The sequence below is a fragment of the Panthera leo genome, chromosome C2 (assembly GCF_018350215.1).
Source record: "Panthera leo isolate Ple1 chromosome C2, P.leo_Ple1_pat1.1, whole genome shotgun sequence".
In the NCBI taxonomy this organism is placed as follows: domain Eukaryota; kingdom Metazoa; phylum Chordata; class Mammalia; order Carnivora; family Felidae; genus Panthera; species Panthera leo.
Window position 1 is genome coordinate 80,755,285 of NC_056687.1, and position 21,287 is coordinate 80,776,571.

General features: G+C 40.9%; 1 protein-coding gene across 1 annotated transcript; it reads right to left on the reverse strand.

The window, feature by feature from the left end:
- Nucleotides 1–1,936: 1,936 nt before the first annotated feature.
- FETUB (fetuin B) lies at nucleotides 1,937–13,395 on the reverse strand. Its single transcript, XM_042955814.1, has 7 exons — nucleotides 13,156–13,395; nucleotides 12,706–12,819; nucleotides 10,831–10,918; nucleotides 8,501–8,664; nucleotides 7,649–7,750; nucleotides 3,561–3,644; nucleotides 1,937–2,415 (listed from the first exon to the last, which is right to left on the reverse strand). Exons 1-7 carry the CDS (start codon nucleotides 13,378–13,380, stop codon nucleotides 2,035–2,037), a joined length of 1,158 nt encoding a protein of 385 aa, XP_042811748.1. The 5' UTR covers nucleotides 13,381–13,395; the 3' UTR covers nucleotides 1,937–2,034.
- Between the last annotated feature and the right edge of the window lie 7,892 nt (nucleotides 13,396–21,287).

The following is a 21,287-nucleotide window of genomic DNA, read 5'->3' on the forward strand; positions in this document are numbered from 1 at the left end:
TGTGAGTTACGCTTGACATTGAACTTTTAATGTTAGCGACCCTAGCTTTTGAATACCGAAACAGGACCTCTTCAATGAAATGCAGAATGACAGAAATAGTCTGGAATCTGGCCAACGTGTTACTAAGGGGCTCTAACCTGTGGTGGGGCTGGGGGAAGTCTATCGATGAACACAAAAACGTATGTTTCAATGAGCCGAGCTCCTTCATTAAGGCTTCTATTCTTGCTGTACTGGCCACCCCCAGTATGGAGTGCCCTCAGGGAGCTAAATGCTGGTGGAGGGAAAGGCAGGACGTGGAAAGGCCCCCACAATGAGGATAAGCTTTTCCTACAGTAGTTTTGCTGAGATTAAGGCATGCTCACGAAAGCAGCGGACATCCTTTCCCCCCACCTTCACTGAACCTTAAAGAGTTATCCAATGCTGGTGATACATTGTATTTCTTGCTAGACCCTGATTGAGACAGGGTCTAAGACTCCAAATGATGCCTCTATTTAATCGTTTTTCCTTCCTAAAGGATGCAGCTAAGAGTAACAGCATGTGAATATTGTCTACTGCTCTTAAACAAATGCTGTCAAGGCACAGAGGTGACTCTCCAAGAAACACCTGCCGGGATGGAAGACAACTGTTACTCTGCAAATTCTTTGTTGTGTTAGCTTTGCTAGAGCTTCCATAAAAAAGTACCGTAAACTGAGTGGTTTAAATGACAGAAATTGATCTTCTCACAATCCTGGAGCCTAGAAGTCCAAGGTCAAGGTTAGTCTCTTCTGAGGCCTAGCTCTCCTTGGTCACATTTTCTCTGTGTCCCCACATGGTTTTGCTTGTATGCTCATCTGTGTCCTGATCTCTTCCTACAAGGATACCTGTCATGTTGGACTGGGGCCTGCCCTAATGATTTCATTTTAACAAAGTTACCTTTTTAAAGATCTATATCCAAATATAATCACGTTCTGAGGTACTGGGGGTTAGGACTTCAGTATGTGAATGCTGGGGAAACAATTCAACCCATTAACGCCTGTCAAACTTCAAAAGATATGTGTGTATATGTATATGCAGGTGTTACATATATTTGTGTAAACGTATATACACACATAATATACATATATGTGTATATTTTATATACATATTTTTAAGTTTATTTATTTTGAGAGAGAGAGAATGAGCTGGGGAGGGGCAGACAGAGAGGGAGAGAGAGAATCCCAAGCAGGCTTGGTGCTGTCGGTGCAGAAACTGATGCAAGACTTGATCTCATCAACTGTGAGATCATGACCTGAGCTGAAGTCAAAAGTTGGACGCTTAACCGACTGAACCACCCAGGCACCCCTACCCTACATGTATTATTTCTTAAGTGAAAAAATTGAGAATGAATGTTGTTGGGCTCTTGATTTCCACTCTGAGCAAAACTATTAATGGAATCAGAAAGCTTCCCATCTTTGGAGCAGTGTTTGCTTCCCTCCAGGCTCAGCCATAGGCCACAGACTCTGTATTCCAACAGTGAAGGTAAGTGAGTCTATCAAGTTCTGGGTAGTGGAGACTTCAAACAGGTAAGAAAGAAACAAGATTCCACCCTCAGGCCGAAGGCTATGCAGACAATATCTGACCAATACTTGCTGCTGAAATAATTATGGAATAAAGGGAGAATGAAACTCTGATGAATCCCAGTTTCTTGATACCCTTCAATTTTTATCTCATTTTGATCAAAAGAATCAGTGTGCTCTTGCCCAGATGGAAGAGGGCATACCTAAGTATAGCAGGCCCTGTATCAGAGATTTAGGTAAAAGTCAGTAAGATTGCAGAAGGAGAGGCTGAAGACATGAGAGGCACAGTGGCATCTGAACATGATATGAGGCCTTGGATGGTTCAGAAGGGATGCAGCCCAGTGTACAAGTAGAGTGTAGCCTCATAATTTCCACTTCCAGATAACATTATGAAACCGAGAAGAGTCAAAAAGATATACTTTATGAGTCACTCTGTACATCTGACTTCTCCTACAGGGGACCATGCCTTCACCTGAGGCATGAGAACTCTATGTGGTTCTCAAGGTGGGAGAACAAGAGGGTTGGCCTGCTGGGCTGGTCCTGGGCACTCAGCAGAGCGTTGTTCCTTCTTGGGGAATGGCAGGACAACCACCTTCTTCTCCTCAGGGCCCAAGAAGAGGAAGGAAACATCCAGACTTTCTCCCAGGGGATCTGTGGTGAGCTCCAACTGCACAGGGAAGGCCTCAACAGGGCTGTTTTCCTGAGTATCCTCAGGCTTCTTCTCATCATCCAAGTCGGGGAGGTACTGGACAGATCCTTTAGGCACGGCTTTGGAGGGCGAGTTAGTAGGGGCTATGATTTTCTGCTGGGACTCTTCCACTGTGGGGAGGTCCGCAGGTCCCTGGTTAGCTGCAGGGTTTTCTCCTCCAGGGGCGGGAACCTGAAATAAGAACATTTTCAAATAAGGGAACATTCCCTGGAAAACCTCCTGCCATACCTGGTACGGAACTAAGCTGTTCTGGGACTTTCTGATGGAACGTTTCAAAGAGATACTGGCTAGGGGTACTGGGTGGCTCAGTTGGTTGAGTGTCAAACTCTTGATTTCGGCTCAGGTCATGATCCCAGGGTCATGGAATCAGCCCTGCATTGGGCTCAGTGCTGAGAGTGGAGCCTGCTTGAAATTCTCTTTCTCTGTCTCTGTCTCTCTCTCTCCCTTGGCCCCTCCCTCACCTACTCCCCACAGCTCTCTAAAATAAAATAAAAAATTAAGAAAAACAAAAACAAAGGGAGACCAGCTAGAGGGATGAACTTCAGGATTAAAAAGCAAAACCAGATAACAGAAGCTTGACTGCAAGCCTCACAAATTCAGAGCTGAACAGTGGTTCAGGGAGGTTAAATGGTCTCTTCCAAGTCCCTGGTGAGCCACCACTCTGCTCTCAGTAGTAAGTACAGCCCCAGCCATCCTATTGATTGCTTATTCATTGCCAGGCCATGTACAGGGCCGTTCCTCCAATTCCTCTTAGGGTTTCCCATAGGGATCTGAATGAGGTGGGTGTTGCAACCCCATTCTACACACAAGGCAACCAAGACTCAGACAGGTAAGAACTTGCCCAGGGTCACACAGCTCGCAGGTGGCAGAAAGGACAGGGACCAGGTGTCCTGTGTCAATCATCCTCTCAACTACAGCTGGCTGCCTTATAGTAAACACTCAATAAATACTTTTGGAAAGGGACTGGATATTTCCAGTGAAACAACTTCTACCTGCAGTTCAGGGTAAGGCTCTTCAGGACACTGGATTTCAGTGTCAGAAATCCACTGGATTTCAGTGTTCAGAAGCCTGAGCCATCTGAGCTGGGATGTTCCTGTTTCTGAAGGAGTCTTACTTATTGTATAGGACCTCTTTGTGACTAAAAAAAATAGTGTGATAGGTCTTTAGCCACCCTCAGGGTGTGGCCTTGGGGCAGCCTGAATACAGTGGTGATCACAGATTTTAGGAAATGAAAAGGAGAGGGTGGGGTAGGGGCCCATAGGATTTAGATGATCTGCTCTCTTCACAGGAAGACAAACAATTAGACTGAAAAATACCTGTGGTTCAAAGAAGTCACAAGTCACGGAGACAAACTTTTGTAATTCTCTTTCAGTCAGTGTACCTTTGCAAAGACCAACAGGCTAAAGACAGAGAAAACACAATGTCCTGTGAGTATTATGATTATCAATGACTATAAATGGAAATCCATTAGCTTTCTGATTGTGTAGACACACAGGCAATCAACAGTTTTATGTTCTTATCATGTTATGGGCAGACTCTGAGCCAGTTCTCACTAGATCATTTTTACCAAATAATCACCCAAACTAGGCTAAATCGCCTCCAGTGATGTGAAACTAAGGATTTCTTGAGGAACAAACCCAATTAGAAAATTCTTTGTATTGAGCAGAAATCTGTGTCTATAGAACATCTACCTCTTGGCCTTACTTCTACCCTTGAGTCATTTTGAAAACCTGTTTTCATCTCTCACGTAATGGTAGCCTTTTATGTATGTTCCACCCGAGTTTTCTCTTCTCACACAAACTTCCTCTTAGTTCCTTTGACTTTTTTAAAATTTAGAAATAAAATAATTTCATTTCCTTAATATAAATGTAATAATAGTTATTTAGAATATGGATAAACAAAAAGAAAATTAAAGGACCTGTGACTGCATGGAAGTTAACTGTTTCCTACAATGATTTGGTTTCTTCTGACCTTTTTTCCTTTGCATACATATTTTCTTCTAGATAAACAGGATTATGTTACATATTTTATTTTATAACTCTCTTTTGTCATTTAATAATATATTGTGAAAATCCTTTCATGGCACTGAATAGTCTTCTGTGATTTTCTTTATAATCGCTACCTAATATTCCTCTGCATTACTTAACAAATTCTTAGTTACTCCCTTTGGGTAAATTCCTAGAAGAGGAATTTTAGAGTCATACAGTGTACATATATTCGAGCACAAATAGAATATTTTAATAAAATGTTGCCTCGATTTCTAAAGAACTTTTAAGAATATTCACATGGAATTTACTAAAATGTGTCTAAATGGCTTGCCTGAATATTACTCTATCACTCATTTCCAGAATACGCAAAGAGAAGATTTGAAATTCCTTAAGATGGGAAAATTTATTAATGTAGGAAGTCCTTGGAGAATGGTACTTCAGCTTCTTCCTTCTCCAATTCATCACCAAACCATATAGGGGATGGGCTCTATGAGAACCTTCTGGAGAGACTGCAGTTACCTGTACCAAGCAGAGCCTGGTCACTCCCACTCTAAGATTTGCTGAGTTACTCTAATTCATAGTCATACCTGGTGCTCTAACTAGAGTGGACCACTAAGAGGGAGTTTGTGGGCATGCTTAACCTGTGAACCCTAGAGTTTGGGGACATATGGGCTATGAATATTGGTATCTGCTTCTCTCTCAGAGCATTCTGAAGGCAGGATCTTGGCTAAAGCAAGATCCTACTATGGTAGGGTAAGGAGACGGAGAGAAAAGAGAAGGATGTTCACACTGTTTGGAACAGTAAAAATGTGTGAGGGTTCCATGGGCTAAGCAAATGTCATAGGTAGGGCTCTTTTGAAAGTACCTACTCAAGGGACAATCTTCCAGAGAAGGGGCATTTAATAGTAAAAACCTGTGGGGGCTGAATCTGAGAAGGGGTGGTTCCAAGGGGTCAGCTAGAGAATACATCATCCTGCCAAGAAAGGACCTCTGTACAAACCCACACCTGTATCGCCTGAGAGAAGCAGGTCTGGAACTTGCTTTATGGAGATCAAGAGAAAACTACAACTTCAGCTATATAAAAAAGACTTTGTACTTTGTTCTCTTATTGTCTCTCATTCTTCTTGGAAGTTGGATGAGCCAGAATTAAACAAAAGATTATGAAAGGGGAAGAAAAGTTGAGAGAATAGACCTGACCCCTTTCTCACATCAGGTCCTAAGCTCTAAGTCAGGCTGAAGCTACAGAGAGAGAAAAAAAGCTTTGCATTGGGTAGAAGATAGAAGTTTTAGTTCAGAACTGATTGAACAGATTTTATTCATACCCCAGAGTGAATCTCAATTACCTAAGTGAAAGTGTTCTTATTACAGAAAATGAACAGAAAATTATGCGATCTGCCCCAGATGTTATTGACAAGTGAGAAAGACAGACCCTACAGAATAGGATGAAGATGTTTTCCCAATTATTCCTTGAGAAAATTCACCTGGCTGATTACACGAGGCTTTTGAGACATACACTTTAGATTCAAAGACACACATAGGTTGAAAGTTAAAAGATGGAAAAAAATAAAAATAATGCGAACAATAACCGAAAGAGAGCTGGGATGGCTATACAAATATCAGACAAAATTGATTTTAAGACAAAAATTGTTAGTAGAGACAAAGAAAAACACTTTATAATGCTAAAAAGTTCAATTTATTAGGAAGACACAACAACTATAAATATTTATGTACCTAACAACAAAGCCCCAAAGAACATAAGCAAAAACTGACAGAATTTGAGGGAGATAAAGACAAGTCAACAATAATGGCTGGAAACCTCACTTTCAATAATGGATAGAACAACTATGCAGACCATCAACGAGGAAATAGAAGACTTGAAAAACACTATAAACCAACCATTACAGAATGCTCCACCTAATAACAAGCACAAAGTATACACTCTCCTCAAGTGTGCAAGGAACATTTTCCAGGATATACCTTATGTTAAATTATAAAACAAACTTCGATAAGCTTAAAAGAATTGAAATCAAATCAAGTATATTCTCAAAATACAATGGAATAAAATTAGAAGTAGATAACAGAAAAAACTGAGGAGTTTTGCAAATATTAGACAACATAATCCTATATAACCAATTGGTCAAAGAAGAGATCACAAAGAAAATTAGAAAATAGTTTAAGATGAATGGAAACCAAAACAAAACATACGCAACTTAGATGCAGCTAAAACATTGTGTAGAAGAAAATTTGCAGATGTAAATGTTATTTTTAAAAAAGAAAAAAATGAGGGACACCTGGTTGGTTCAGTTATGCATCCGACTTCTGCTTAGGTCATGATCTCATGGTTTGTGGGTTCAAGCCCCATGTCGGACTCTGTGCCAACAGCTCAGGGTCTGGAACCCGCTTCCAATTCTATGTCTCCCTCTCTCTCTGCCCCTCCCCTGTTCGTGTTCGTTCTCTCTGTCTCTCTCTCTCTCTCTCACTCTCTCTCTCTCTCTCAAAAATGAATAAACATGAAAAAAAATTTTTTAAAGAAAAAAATTGATAGCAAATCATTTACATAACTTTCCATCTTAAGAAACTAGAAAAAAAAAAAGAACTAATCCCAAAGTAAGCAATAAGAAGGCCATAATAAAGAGCAGGAAGGAAATAAATGAACTAGATGATTAAAAAAAACCAAAAACTGAAACTGAAAGTTGATTCTTTGAAAAGATAAACGAAATTGACAAAACTTTAGCTAGACTGACCAAGAAAAAAAATGACTCAAATTACTAAAATTGGGATTAAATAGGGGATATTAAATCTAATATTTCAGAAATAAGAAGCGAATACTATGAACATCGTCCTGTATGCTGAGAAAGGAAGTAACATAGAGGAAATGTACAAATTCCTAGGAAGACACAGACTACCAAAACTTACTCAAGAAGAAACAGAAAATCTGAATAGACCTATAACAAGTAAAGAGACTGAGTTATTAATCAAACAAAAACAAGAAGTTCTCACAGAGAAAAGCTCAGGCCCAGATGGCTTCACTGGTGAATTCTAATGAATGTTTAAAGAAGAATGAACACCAATCCTTCACAAACTGTTCCAAAATAAAATCAAAGAGGAGGGAAAATTGCCCAACTCATTCTATGAAGCCAATATTAAACTCTTAGGAAATCAGGCAGAGACAATACAAGAAAACTATAAATTAATGTCTCTTATGATTATGATAATCCTGTAAGAAACACTGGTAAACTGAATTCAGCAACATATAAGAAGAATTAAACAGCATTATCAATTGTTCCTTGAGGGGAAGAAAAGCATCTTATGCATTGTAACACCTCATGCAATAATTTATGCTCAATAAGTACATATAGAGATGACTTGTGAATGCAAATCCTAAATCATTTCTGAAGATGTTCAGGAATACTTACCACAGAGTCAGGGGGCTGAAGTGCACAGCTGCTGGCCTCCTGTTTGGTACACGGTGACTCTTTGATTAAGTACTCCACAAAGAAGGCAAAGCCAAACACCCACTGGTATGAGACAAGAGTTGGGAAATAAAAATCAAATCTTACCACATGGAGAAATGGTTTGGGTTTGGCAGCATTTTATTTATGGGAACTGTACATCCTCAGCGTCATTGTCAACACAGGCCTCCTGTTGACCCTGTATCCCCATCAAGATCAAAGCAAGTACTGCGATTTTGTTCCTTAAAGAACATAACATACTTTCTTCCCTTCTTAAGGATTTGAAAGGGCTCTAAAAACCTTCCCTTAGGTGAGCTTATTTTTCCTCACTGGAGATTTGTTTTTAGTTTTTTGTCTATATAATTCATTCAACATGATCCAAATACAAATGAGCCGCCATTTTCCCTACTCTGTGGAGCTCATAATCCACTCCGGGCCTTAAGATGCAGCACAAACTGACTTGCTAAACGGTCCGTGGTCAATCAAATACGCGCACGTAGCAGTCAATCAAATATGCGCACGTAGCAGCCAATAGTGAGCCTACGTAGAATTGCCAAGGAGACTAGGAATCCATTTCCCTTCTAGCCTTAAGGCGAATGAGGTGACATGCAGTCCCACGACTCTGGTGGAAATCCCATGGCAGTTTCAGAAACTGACACATGATTGAATTGTGCATCAGGCCTACTGAGGTAGAGAATGAAGAAAAGGCTTTCCAGTGCGAACTAAAAGGAGTGCCTTGATATCCATGTCTCAGCTTAAGCATGGACAGCAAGTGTTATGAGACACATTGCTGGCATAACAGCTCTTCAACCTCACCTGGCCAGAAGCCCGCGTGACTTGGAAGAGAGAGTATTGCTTTGACGCGCTCTCTTTGTTGTATTTTGCAAGGGACTCGGCAGCAGTTTCCAGAACCTTGGGATTTGACAACTTAAAGGGGCTGGGGCAGTCAGGGCACGTCATGTGAATACTTCTTCGAGAAACTGTTGACGCCACAGAGAGAAGTTGAAAAATAAAATTTCTTAGTGAGTTTTAATCCCACAAATCGTACGACCGCAAGAGACAGAGATTGAAAAAAAAAAAAAAAAAAAAAAAAGATAATCGTTTTGACAAGGATGGACTAGAAAAGGCATTATCTGGAAAGAAAGCTGTCAACTGTGGGTTTTCTGCCATGAGTGTGTATTACTTTCATTATTCACAAAAATTAAAGCAAGATTTTTTTTCACCTCAAAGGTTTTTACCCTAGGAATTTTGTTCAAAAATACATAATATATGTGTTTATTTTGATGTAAAACCTTTTTCCCAGTTAGTTTAGTATCTTCCACCATCGTTGCCTCTGTCAGGCAGACTGAGTGTCTTAAAATGTTAGGATTTCATCACTGTCACGTCTAATCCACCTTTAAGTCCCCAACACCTAACACAAGGTCTATTGCATTGTAAGTGCTTATTACGAAATGCTTGTTGAATGAACGGATGAGTGAATGACATATGGAAGGTAGAAGCACACCTTCCCAGATGAGAAAATACAAGTGATGGGAAGTCTGGGTGGCTCAGTCAGTTAAGCGTCCGGCTTCAGCTCAGGTCATGGTCTCACAGTCTGTGAGTTCAAGCCCCATGTCGGGGTCTGTGCTAACAGCTCAGAGCCTGGGATCGGCTTTGGATTCTGTGTCTCCCTCTCTCTCTCTCTCTCTCTCTCTGCCCCTTCCCCACTCATGCTCTGTCTGTCTCTCTCAAAAATAAATAAGAACATTAAAAAATTTTTAAAAAATACAAATGAGCCACAAACAAATATTGGTCAAATCACTGTGGACTGGATAGAATAATCAGGCTAAAGGTGTAGCCAGAATTTCTGATTGGGAGGACCTGGAGGTGGCAAAACTCATATGAATGTCAGGTAAGAGAACTTTTCTGGGAGTTATTTTTGTAGAGCAAACGCATTGTTTTGATCAATTGCGTGTTCATTTGCATGCATCTGGGCATATTGTGAGGCAGTTCCTCAGTTTGTTGCTCCTGGCACCACCCCCATGTGTCACTTCCTGACCTCCCATACCTCTGGCACCTATGACTTCCATTTTCAGTTCCCATCTGCCTTGTTAGCTGTTCTCTTATTTACGTAAGACTCATCTTCACAACCAGGAAGCTTAAACCATGGCTAAGAAACTATTTGCTCTGTTGTCTTATCTCCCAAAGGAACCAGCAACATTGTTATCTCCTAGAGCTTGTTAGAAATGCAGACTTTCAGGCCATACCCCAGATCTATAGAATCTGAATCTGCATTTGAACAAGACCCACCCGGGGAGTCACAGGCGCATAGTGGTTTGACAAGTAGCCATATCCTATTTTCCCATACCTTGGATGCTTGCTTTCCAAAGAAGGATCCAGAATAAATGCATATGCGTATTTGAAATGTCATTAGTTTCAGCCCCATTCTCAGTTCATTTATTCAACAATACTATGGACTCCTTACACCTGATAGGAACCCAGGAGGGCTTTGGCAGGAAGGAAGAAGGATTACCTGTTCTATGTGATGTAAGATAGGAGACTCAAATCAAGGCAGTATGTTGTGTTCCAGGAGCGCTTAGGCTCAAGTTTTATAGGAATGAGAACAGGAGAGAAGCTTTCTTTTCTTGAATAGAGAACATGGTAGAATAAGTGGCATTGGCAGGGGTCCGCAAAGAATGGGTGTAAGTTCTAAGGGCAGAAGGTATCAGGCAAGGGCATCCTCCGCGGAGGAGGAGGGACAGGCAGATGTGGAGATTGGAGAGTGCAATGTGTGTTCAGAAAATAGTGAAGGATCCAGCTACAAGAAGTGCAGAGTGGTTGTGGTCAGGGAAATAATAGCAGAGAGAGCTAGAGAGGGAGCCTGGGGACCTGCATAGAGATTATGCCATTTACATCAGACTGAAAATTCAGGGTTTAATGCAGTCCTCACTAATAAGTGATTGCAGGTGATTTAAGAAGATTCATCGTGGGAAGAGGAGCAGTGCAAGTTGGACTTCACGGGAGAGGCAAATACTGGATAGAAGAATGTGGCCTTTGTATGAATAGGAAGTAAGGGTGGGAGAACCCTGCATACTCTAGGCATAGCCCTATTTCATGCTCTTTTTCCATATTTTATTAAAATGAACAAATTCAGAGGGCTCTCTTACCTGGGCGAAGAGTACAGTTGTAAGCAAGTACATAGAGAACTCTTCCTGGCCTGTTAACGTAAAATAATGCTTTGCATTGACCATAAACCTGGAACAGACAAACACATTTTATGACGTCGTAGAAAAAACTGACTTTTAAAAATATTTCCCAGAAGGGAAGGAAAAATAAGATCAAAACAGAGAGGAAGGCAAACAGTAAGAGACTCTTAAACACAGAGAACAAACTGAGGGTTGCTGGAGGCGGTGTGTGGGGAGGGTGGCTTAAATGGGTGACAGACATTAAGGAGGGCACTTTTTGGGATGACCACTGCGTGTGATATGTAAGAGATGAATCACTGGGTTCTACTCCTGAAGTCAAGACCACACTGTGTGTTAACTAAGTTGAAGATAAAAGTAAAATAAAATATATATAAATAAATAATAATAAAAACATAGCCCCCAAATTAGACTGGATGCTTTATTTTTCAATAATGAAAAACAAAGATCAATTTTGGCAGTTTTGAGTGTGAGAAATCACCAGCAAATCAACAAACAGTTTAACCTTCTTCTGAGACGCAGCTGGACTCCATCTCCCAGCCTCCTTCCAGATTAGGTGTGACTGTGTATAATTGAGTTGCAACCACAGGAAGGTGAGAAGTGGCTGTAACAATTTCCACATGGCCCATGAAGCTCTGCCATGCGTGGCCTGCCCACCATGCTCTCTTTCCATAGCCTTATCCAGATGACCATGGCAGTCACAGAAACCACAAGTTGAAGGTGGCAGAGTCTGGAGCCACAATGTGGAAGGAACTTGGGTGTCCTCTTCATCAGGAATTTCTATTTTGAACTTTACATGAGTGAGAAATAAACCACTATCACGTTGGAATCGGTATATACTTTTTAGGGTATGTATTATAAAAAGTTTTTTTAACGTTTATTCATTTTTTTGAGAGAGAGACAGAGCATGAGTGGGAGAGGGGCAGAGAGAGAGAGGGAGACACAGAATCAGAAGCAGGCTCCAGGCTCTGAGTGGTCAGCACAGAGCCCGAATGCAGGGCTCGAACCCACAAACTGCGAGATTGTAACCTGAGCTGAAGTCAGGTGTTTAACCGACTGAGCCACCCAGGTAACCCATTTTAGGGCATGTATTACAGCAGCTAGTGTCACCTTAACAAATATAATTCATAACAGGGTAAACACACACACTTTGCTCATCAAAATCAGATAGGTGCAATTTGACAAATTTGGTTAAATGATTAGAAAAGTACTTTACTTCCAAACACAGTCCTGCCCTCAAAATATAGTTTCATATCGGTTAATGGAAATAACCTCAGGATAATTGAGAATCAAAAGAAAGCTATGTTATTTTCAAGCCTCTTCAACAGTCACCTTTGAAAGGATGGATTCTGAGGCCCTTTAGGTTCTAGGAATCCAGGAAATCCTTCCATGGCACCTCTGGGAGCTCTCATACTGTAAACCCTCCCTCTCCCCAGCCCCATGTCTCATATCAGTGTTCACTGAAACAAAAGCAAAATAAAACCAACAAAGAAGCTCTCCCTCCATTGCTTCTACAGTCTTCCTTAGATCCACGTCCACAGCACTGTATCTCTGATCTTTTTTCTCATAATTTGAACACTAGCTCAGAGACTACAGGAGGGTCTTGGAGGTAGGAAACAATTTGATGGCAACATCAATTCTGGGGCTATGGCTCCCACTGGGACTCACAGAAACTGCTTCAATTAGATGCTCTTTGATCTACAGCGCGGGAATAATGACATGGGCATTGTGCCCAAGAGATTATAATGAAGAACATTAAAGAGTGGCACATAGCGAGCAATCTTCATTCAGCTCAGAGGACACCTAGATTCTCCAGAGCTCCTGGACACGAGCACTTACCGATTCATGAAGGGTCCTCACCCCACAGTCCTTCCATGCCTTCCTGCTGAGTACATGGCAGTCAGTCTCTAACACGTCCAGTGTGAAATAGAACAGAGATCCCAGGCTGTTAACCTGTTGGAGGGGGTTGAGAAATGCATTGTGTCCCACGTGAAGCAGAAACCCCTAAAGACTGGCCAAAGAGTCTCTGTTATGGTACAGCCAAAGTCTGTGATGTTTGTGAAGATTTTTGACAACCCGTGGGACAGTAGAGAAAGGTCAGAGTACGATAACTATTAGCACAATAACAATAGGGGTGTGGAGCATACCCTGGCAGAGGAGAGGGGAGCGTTTTTAGCAGGGCTTCCAATTCGGAAAGTACCTGGCAATATGTGTCCCTGGGTCCCCCCTCCCTGGTTGTTCTCCTCAGCTTGTGCAAGCACATGCCCTGGACAGGGGACTGTCACTTGCCTGTCTGTGTTCTCGGACGTCGCTCACTCGGTTGAGGCTCAGCACGTAGCCATCCTTTCGGTCCCTGTTGATGTCCTGCAGGGCAAAGCCTGCCAATTCCAGAATACCTGAATCATTGCAGCTGCGGGCAATGGGAGGCCAGAATCTGAGGGGCGGCAGGGGTGGAGATCTAGCCCCGCAGCATGCAGCCAGTGCACAGAGCACCACCGGTAAGAGCAGACCCATTCTGTGGGGAACAAGGCCCAGTATGGGTAGAGCTACAGGGACGGGGCTGTTTATAGTGCTCTCTTTGTAACCACACTTTGAACCGGTAATCAGATTTGAAACACAGTGTCCCATTTTATCTCCTTGAATTCTAAGTGTGGACTTCCCTGAGTCAGTACTTTGCCTGGGATTTACCAATGTTTCTAACCTTGGACTCCTGAGCAACCTCACAGTCATGGGTCATGTAAACAAACTTGTTTCCTAACCTTTTCCTAAGAAGCCATAATAAATACTTGGGTCAAGGCTTGTAGGACGTCATGAATGAATTCTGGTTTGTGTCCAGGGTCCACCTGAATCAGAATATGTGGACTGTCATCTTCCCCCTTCTCCCCTAGCACCTGCCCTCCAGCTGATGTTCTGGGCTACACTAATAGTTATCCCCGGTATGGAACCCGGGGTTTGATCTCAATGGTACTCAGTGAGTTCAGATTTCCTTCGTGACCTCCCATATTCACCATTCTTGTTAGATCACATCACCTACATGAAGCACCAGTGACATTCCTAAAGCAATTTGGGATGTGGCTAGAAAGTGTTCTATTTAAACTTATTTAAGTTTTCTAAAACAAATACTGCATTTAAGCAAAGAAAAAAAAAAGAAGTGAATGGTACATCAATAGTTCTTGCATCATATTTCAAGCCCACCTCTCTGGATATGGATCTGTATGGAAGCAAACTCGTTACACACTGTGGTTAAGAAGAGATAGGTAATCATTCAGAATAGAAGGAGAGATAAAGAATTTCCCAAACTAAAACTAAAGGAGTTCATGACCATTAAACCATCCCTGCAAGAAATATTAAAGGGGACTCTTTGAGTAAAAAGGAGAAACCAAAAATGACAGTATAAACATAGGAAACATGGAAGCAGTAAAAATGAACATTCCTGCAAAAAAAAAAAAAAAAAAACAGTCAAGAGACTCACACAAGAAAAAGGATATAAACTATAACAACATATGCCTAAGACGTGAGGAGGAGAGAAGGGGTTCAAACTTGAATGACCAGCAATTGAATATAGACTGCTATTTACAGAAGAGGTTATGTACAAAATAATGGTAACCGTATACCAAAAACCACTAATAAACATGCAAAGAATAAAGAGAATGAAATCCAAATATATTACTAGAGAAAATCAGCAAGACATGAGAAAAAGACAAGAAAGGATCAGAGAAACAACCACCGAACAAGTAATAAAATGGCAACAAATACATATCTATCAATAATAACTTTGAGCATAAATGGATTAAATGCTCCAATCAAAAGACATGGGGTGACAGAATGGATATAAAAAAAAACAAAACAAAACAGACCCATCTGTAAGCTGCCTACAAGAAACTTATTTTAGACCTAAAGACACCTGCAGATTCGAAGTGAGGGGATGGAGAAACATCTATCATGCAGATGGGTGTCAAAAGGAGGCCAGAGTGGCAATACTTACATCAGACAAAATAGACTTTAAAACAAAGACTTTAAAACAAAGAGACAAAGAAGGACACTATATAATAATAAAGGGGATAACCCAACAAGAAAATATAATAATTGTAAATATTTATGCATGTAACGTGGGAGCACCCAAATATATAAAACAGCTAACAACAAATAGAAAGTAACTAATCAATAACAATGCAATAATAGCAGAAGACTTTAATACCCCACTTACATCAATGGACAGATCATCTAAACAGAAGGAGACAATCAAGAAGGATTTTCTGACCACAACACTATAAAACTTCAATTCGACCACAAGAAAAAATCTGGAAAGACCACAAATACATGGAGGTTAAAGAACATGCTGCTAAACAATGAGTGGGTCAACCAGGAAATAAAAGAAGAAATAAAAAGTAGATGGAAACAAATGAAACAACAATGGTCCAAAACCTCTGTGATGCAGCAAAAGTGGTCCTAAAAGGGAAGCATACAGCAATACAGGCTTACATCAAGAAGCAAGAAAAATCTCAAATAAAAAACCTGAACTTACACCTAAACGATGTAGAAAAGGAACAGCAAATAAAGCCTAAAGACAGCAGAAGGAAGGGAATATATAATAAAGAATTAGGGCAGAAATAAATGATGTGGAAATGAAAAAAACAATAGAACAGTTCGGGGCGCCTGGGTGGCTCAGTCGGTTAAGTATCAGACTTCATCTCAGGTCCTAATCTCATGGTTTGTGAGTTTGAGCCCCACATCAGGCTCTCTACTGTCAATACAGAGCCCACTTCAGATCCTCTGTCCTCCTCCTCTCTCTCTCTCTCTTAAAAATAAACATTTAAAAATTTTTTTAAAATAAACATTTAAAAAAAAAAACCACAGAAAACAATAGAAGAGATCAATGAAACTGGGAGCTGGTTCTTTGAAAGAAATTAATAAAATTGATAAACCTCCAGCCAGGCTTATAAAAAAGAAAAGAGAAAGGACCCAAAGAAATAAAATCACAGATGAGAGTGAGAAGAAACAACCAACATCAGAGAAATGCAAACAATTATAAGAGAATTTTATGAAGAGTTGTATGCCAACAAATTTGACAACCTTGAAGAAATAGATAAGTTCCTAGAAACATATAATCTACAAAAAGTGAAATAGGAAGAAATAGAAAATTTGAACAGACTGATTAGTAGCAAAGAAATTGAATCAACAACCAAAACTCAGCAAACAGAAGTCTAGGACCAGACAACTTCACAGGCAAATTCTACCACATATTTAAGGAAGAGTTAAAATCCATTCCCAAACTATTCCAAAAAATAGAAAAGGAAGGAAATCTTCCAAATTCATTCTATGAGGCCAGTATTACCCTGATACCAAAAACCAGATAAAGACACTACAAAAAAAGAGAACTACAACCAATATCCCTGATGAACATAGATGCAAAAATCCTCAACAAAATGTTAGCAAACTAAATTCAACAATATATTTTTAAAAAATCATTCATCACAATCAAATGGGATTTTTTCCCCCCAAGTTGCAAAAGTGGTTCAGTATTCCCAAATGAATCAACATGATACATCACATTAATAAGGGAAAGGAGAAGAACCATATGATCATTTCAATAGATCCAGAAAAAGCATTTGACAAAGTACAACATCCATTCATGATAAAAAAAAAAAAAAAAAACAAAAAAAAAAACAAACAACCCTTAAGAAAGTAAGTTTCGAGGGAACATACTTCAACAAAACCCACAGCTAACATCATCCTCAATGGGGAAAACTAAGAACTCTTTCCCTAAGGTCAGGAACAAGACAAGGATGTCTACTCTCACCACTTTTATTCAACATAATACTGGAAGTCCCAGCCACAGCAATCAGACAACAAAAAGAAATAAAAGGAATCCAAATCAGTAAGGAAGAGGTAAAACTTTCACTATTTGCAGATGACATGATACTCTATGTAGAAAACCCCAAAAGACCAAAAAACTGCTAGAACTGTTAAATTCAGTACAGTTGCAGGATACAAAATCAATGTACAGAAATCTGCTGCATTTCTATACCAATAATGAAGCAGTAGAAAGAGAAATTAAGAAAACAATCTTATTTACAGTTGCACCAAAAATAATAAGATACCTAGGAATAAACCTAACCAAAGAGCTGAAAGACCTATACTCTGAAAACTATAAGCATTGATGAAAGAAACTGAAGAAGACGCAGAAAAATGGAAAGACATTTCATGCTCAGGGGGTTGGAAGAACAAATATTGTTAAAATGGCTATAGCACCCAAAGCAATCTACACATTTCATGCAATTCCAATGAAAATACCAAAAGCATTCTTCACAGAGCTATAACAAAGAATCCTAAAATTCATATGGAACCACAAAAGACCCTACATAGCCAAAACAACCTTGAAAAAGAAAAGCAAAGCTGGAGGCAACACAATTCTGGACTTCAAGTTATAGTACAAAACTGTAGTAATCGAAATAGTATGGTACTGGCATAAAATATACAGAGATCAATGGAACAGAATGGAAAACCCAGAAATAAACTCACAATTATATGGTCAATTAATCTTCAACAAAGCAGGAAAGAATAACCAATGGGGAAAGGACAGTCTCTTCAACAAATGGTGTTGGGAAAACTGGACAGCTACATGCAAAAGAATGAAACTGGGCCACTGTCTTATACAATACACAAAAATAAATTCAAAGTGGATTAAAGAACTAAATGTGAGACTTGAAACCATAAAAATCCTAGAAGAGAACACAGGCAGTAACCTCTTTGACATCGGCTGTAGCAGCTCCTTTTTAGATATGTCTCCTGAGGCAAGGGAAACAAAAGCAAAAACAAACTATTGAAACTTCATCAAAATAAAAAGCTTCTGCACAGCAAAGGAAACAATCAACAAAACTAAAAGGCAACTTACAGAATGGGGGAATATATTTGCAAATGACATATCCAATAAAGGCTTAGTATCCAAAATATACAAAGAACTTAAAAAAACTCAACACTCCCAAAACAAATAATCCAATTAAAAAATGGGCAGAAGACATGAATAGACATTTCTCCAAAGAAAATATACAGGTGGCCACAAGACACATGACAAGATGCTCAACATCACCCATCATCAGGGTAATGCAAATCAAAATCACCTCAAACCTGTCAGAATGGCTAAAATCAACAACACAAGAATCAACAGGTGTTGGCAAGGATGTGGAGAAAAACAAACCCTCATGCACTGTTGTTGGGAATGCAAACTGGTACAGCCACTGTGGAAAACAGTATGGAGGTTCCTCAAAAAGTTAATAATAGAACTACCTTGTGATTCAGCAATCACACTACTGGGTATTTACCCAAAGAATACGGGAACACTAATTCAAAGGAATACATGTACCCCTACCTATGTATATAGTAGCATTATTTACAATAGCCAAGATACAATAGCCCAAGTGTCCATCAACTGATGAATGTATAAAAAAGTTGTGGGGCACACACACACACACATACACACACACACACACACACACACACACAGATACATATATGTGAAATATTAGCCTTAAAAAAGCACGGAATCTTGCCATTTGCAACAACATGGATACAGCTAAAGCATATAATGCTAAGCAAAATAAGTCAGAGAAAGACAAATGCCATATGATTACACTCATATATGGAATTTAAGAAACAAACATGCAAAGAGAAAAAAATAGAGACAAACCGAGAAACAGACTGTTAATTACAGAGATGGTTACCAGACAGAATGGGGGAGGTGAAATAGGTGATGGGGATTAAGGACAGCACAGGTGACGTATGGGAGTGTTGAATTACTACATTGTACACCTGAAACTAATATTACACTGTATTTTAACTGGAATTAAAATAAAAACTTAAAAGAATTAAAAGAATAAACTTATGTGCACATGCATAAAACAATAAAGAAAACACAGCTAATGATTGGGAGGTGGGCTGGAAAGTCAGTAATACCCTGGTCAGCACTCTTGCTTTGTTTCTTTCAGCTTCTGCTTGGGGTTCAGGAAGTTACTACTGATCGAAACTGCAAAACATAAATATCATCTTAAACTTTCTGTTAAGAAAAACCCATACACATATCAGAGGTACTTTGTTGCAAGAGAAAAAAAAACAAGACTGGAGGGAGGCTTTCAGATTAGGATTTTACAGCGGGGAAGAGGCCAGTCTTTGGAGTCAGACAGACCTGGGCTTCAGTTCCACCTCTGCCTTTTGCACGGTGGAGGGCCCGGGACACGCAGACACTGCGTGCGCGTAGCATTTAGTTCCTTTCTCCGCGAAACAGCCCCACGCCCAGTGCACACGTGCGCACGCGCACACAACGTTGCACCCACTTGGAGAAAGAAGGGAACGTGTTTGGTGTCCCCAGGAGCACCCCCCCTCCCCCCCGCCCAGGTATATTTGTGTTTGGTCCCCATCGCGTGTGGGGACGAGTTTAGTGTCGGCGGAAAAGTTTGGTTGCAGCTTAAGAGTGAAAGGCAAGGCTGAGCATACCTTCGGCCTGGCTCTGCATCTCGGCTCTGGTTTAGGGCAATCGCCTAATCCAGTGCTTCTCCGCAGACACAACCCCACTCACACATGGCAGTTTAAATTTTCTAATGGCCATGTTTAAAAAGTAAAAAGAAACCGATAAAATTAATGTTAATATTTTGCTTCACCCAATGTGGTCCAGACGTTATCATTTGAATCTGAAATGAATACAACAGTGAGCAAGGAGATAAATTTCCCTCTTGGTTCCACACTGCAGCATACCTCATTTAAGGTGCCCAGTGGTCCGATGTGGCCACGTGATGAGGCCATACAGGCTCTTCCCTGTCAAAGGAAGGCGGCTGGATCATCCACCTCCTGAGGCTGTCCTCAGGACGGGACTGGGAAGGGACAGGGAAGTGTGAGCAAGGTGTCTGTCAAGCACTGGCACATAGGGCGCCAGGGGACAACGTCTGCTCGCAGTGCCATGAAGTTCCTTGTGTCCCCACCTTGTCTCATTCAGTGCGGATCCCACTCGACTCTGCTGGCCGCCTTTTCCAGATCCACCTGAACAGAGTCACCAGCAAGTAGGCTAGGGTAGGAGAAACAGGTGAGTCGGGTTAGAGGAAACAGGGCTGTTTTGCCTTGAGCCAGGAGGGGCCGGTACCAGGACTCCTCCTCATCCACCCGCCTCCCAACACAGGTGTGATTCAGGATTGTTGTTCTGGAGCAGGAAGCAGTCAGACAGGCAGGACATTATTTGCTGCAGAGCTGGGAGAGGCGTGGTGCATGGGATTGGGTCTCTGGGGAGTTAGACAGGTACCAAGTCTTGGCTTGAGAGGGCCTGGAATATCCTTCCAGCATATTCCGTATCCTGCCAACGCCCAGCATTATAAATAACAGATGACACTAATGAGTTCTCGGTATGTGCCCAGCCCTGTGCTAAACAGTGTGCATTCCTTCTGTCACTTAAAGTCCACGACCAACCCAGGGCGGTAGGTGCTACTATTATTCTCATTATTCAGACAAGGAAAACTGAGGAAGAGAGAGATGTAGTGGGTTGCCCAAAGCCTTGCGGTTAGGGTTTGCATCTAGCCAATATGGCTTCAGAAAGGAGAGCCCTCTTGAGTGGATACTAGGAAAGCAACAGGGGGAGAGACTAGCTCTGCTGGGGAAGTCAAGAAAGGCTTCCCGGAGGAGGTAACATTCTGTCTGGGGCGGGAAGAATGAAGAAAAGTACTCCTGATAGACAAGGCATGAAGGGAGCCCCAGGAAGTGGGAGCAGGAATCAGTAAAAATTTTAAAATGTGAGTTACATTGCCACGTAGTACTCCATTGTGTATATAAACCACAATAAGCCATACAGAGAAAGACAGATACCATATGGTTTCACACTTATGTGGATCCTGAGAAACTTAACAGAAACCCATGGGGGAGGGGAAGGGAAAAAAAAAAAAAGAGGTTAGAGTGGAAGACAGCCAAAGCATAAGAGACTCTTAAAAACTGAGAACAAACTGAGGGTTGATGGGGGGTGGGAGGGAGGGGAGGGTGGGTGATGGGTACTGAGGAGGGCACCTTTTGGGACGAGCACTGGGTGTTGTATGGAAACCAATTTGACAATAAACTTCCTATATTGAAAAAATAAATAAAAATAAAATGTGAGTTACATAGTTTGTCTTCCTTGTCTTTCCAGCCGTCTCCTCCATAGACTGAATGGTATTTGCCCCACCACCCCACCCAATAGCCTCGAGCTACCTTTTAGCAGTCCAGCTCCCAAAGAACCCTACATCGGGAGCATCTTCCTCTCCCTTACTTTTATCAATCATATTTAGGTAATGTTTGAAAAAAATTCAGAATGTTTGGGGTACGTTTCCCAGTATCAAAAATATTCTTAGGGCAAATCTGCCTTACAGTGTCATGAGTGAGATGTCTTCTAAGAACCCCTATGGTGTTGTAGC

Bases quoted from the DNA above. Each gene is read 5' to 3' on its own strand.
- FETUB (XM_042955814.1), bottom strand. From the start codon at position 13,380: ATGGGTCTGCTCTTACCGGTGGTGCTCTGTGCACTGGCTGCATGCTGC. The intron at 8,665-10,830 runs GTAAGAGAGCCC...TGGCGTCAACAG, and splicing joins CAACTGTACTCTTCGCCCAG to TTTCTCGAAGAAGTATTCAC. The intron at 3,645-7,648 runs GTAAGTATTCCT...CTCTGTCTTTAG, and splicing joins TTCAGCCCCCTGACTCTGTG to CCTGTTGGTCTTTGCAAAGG.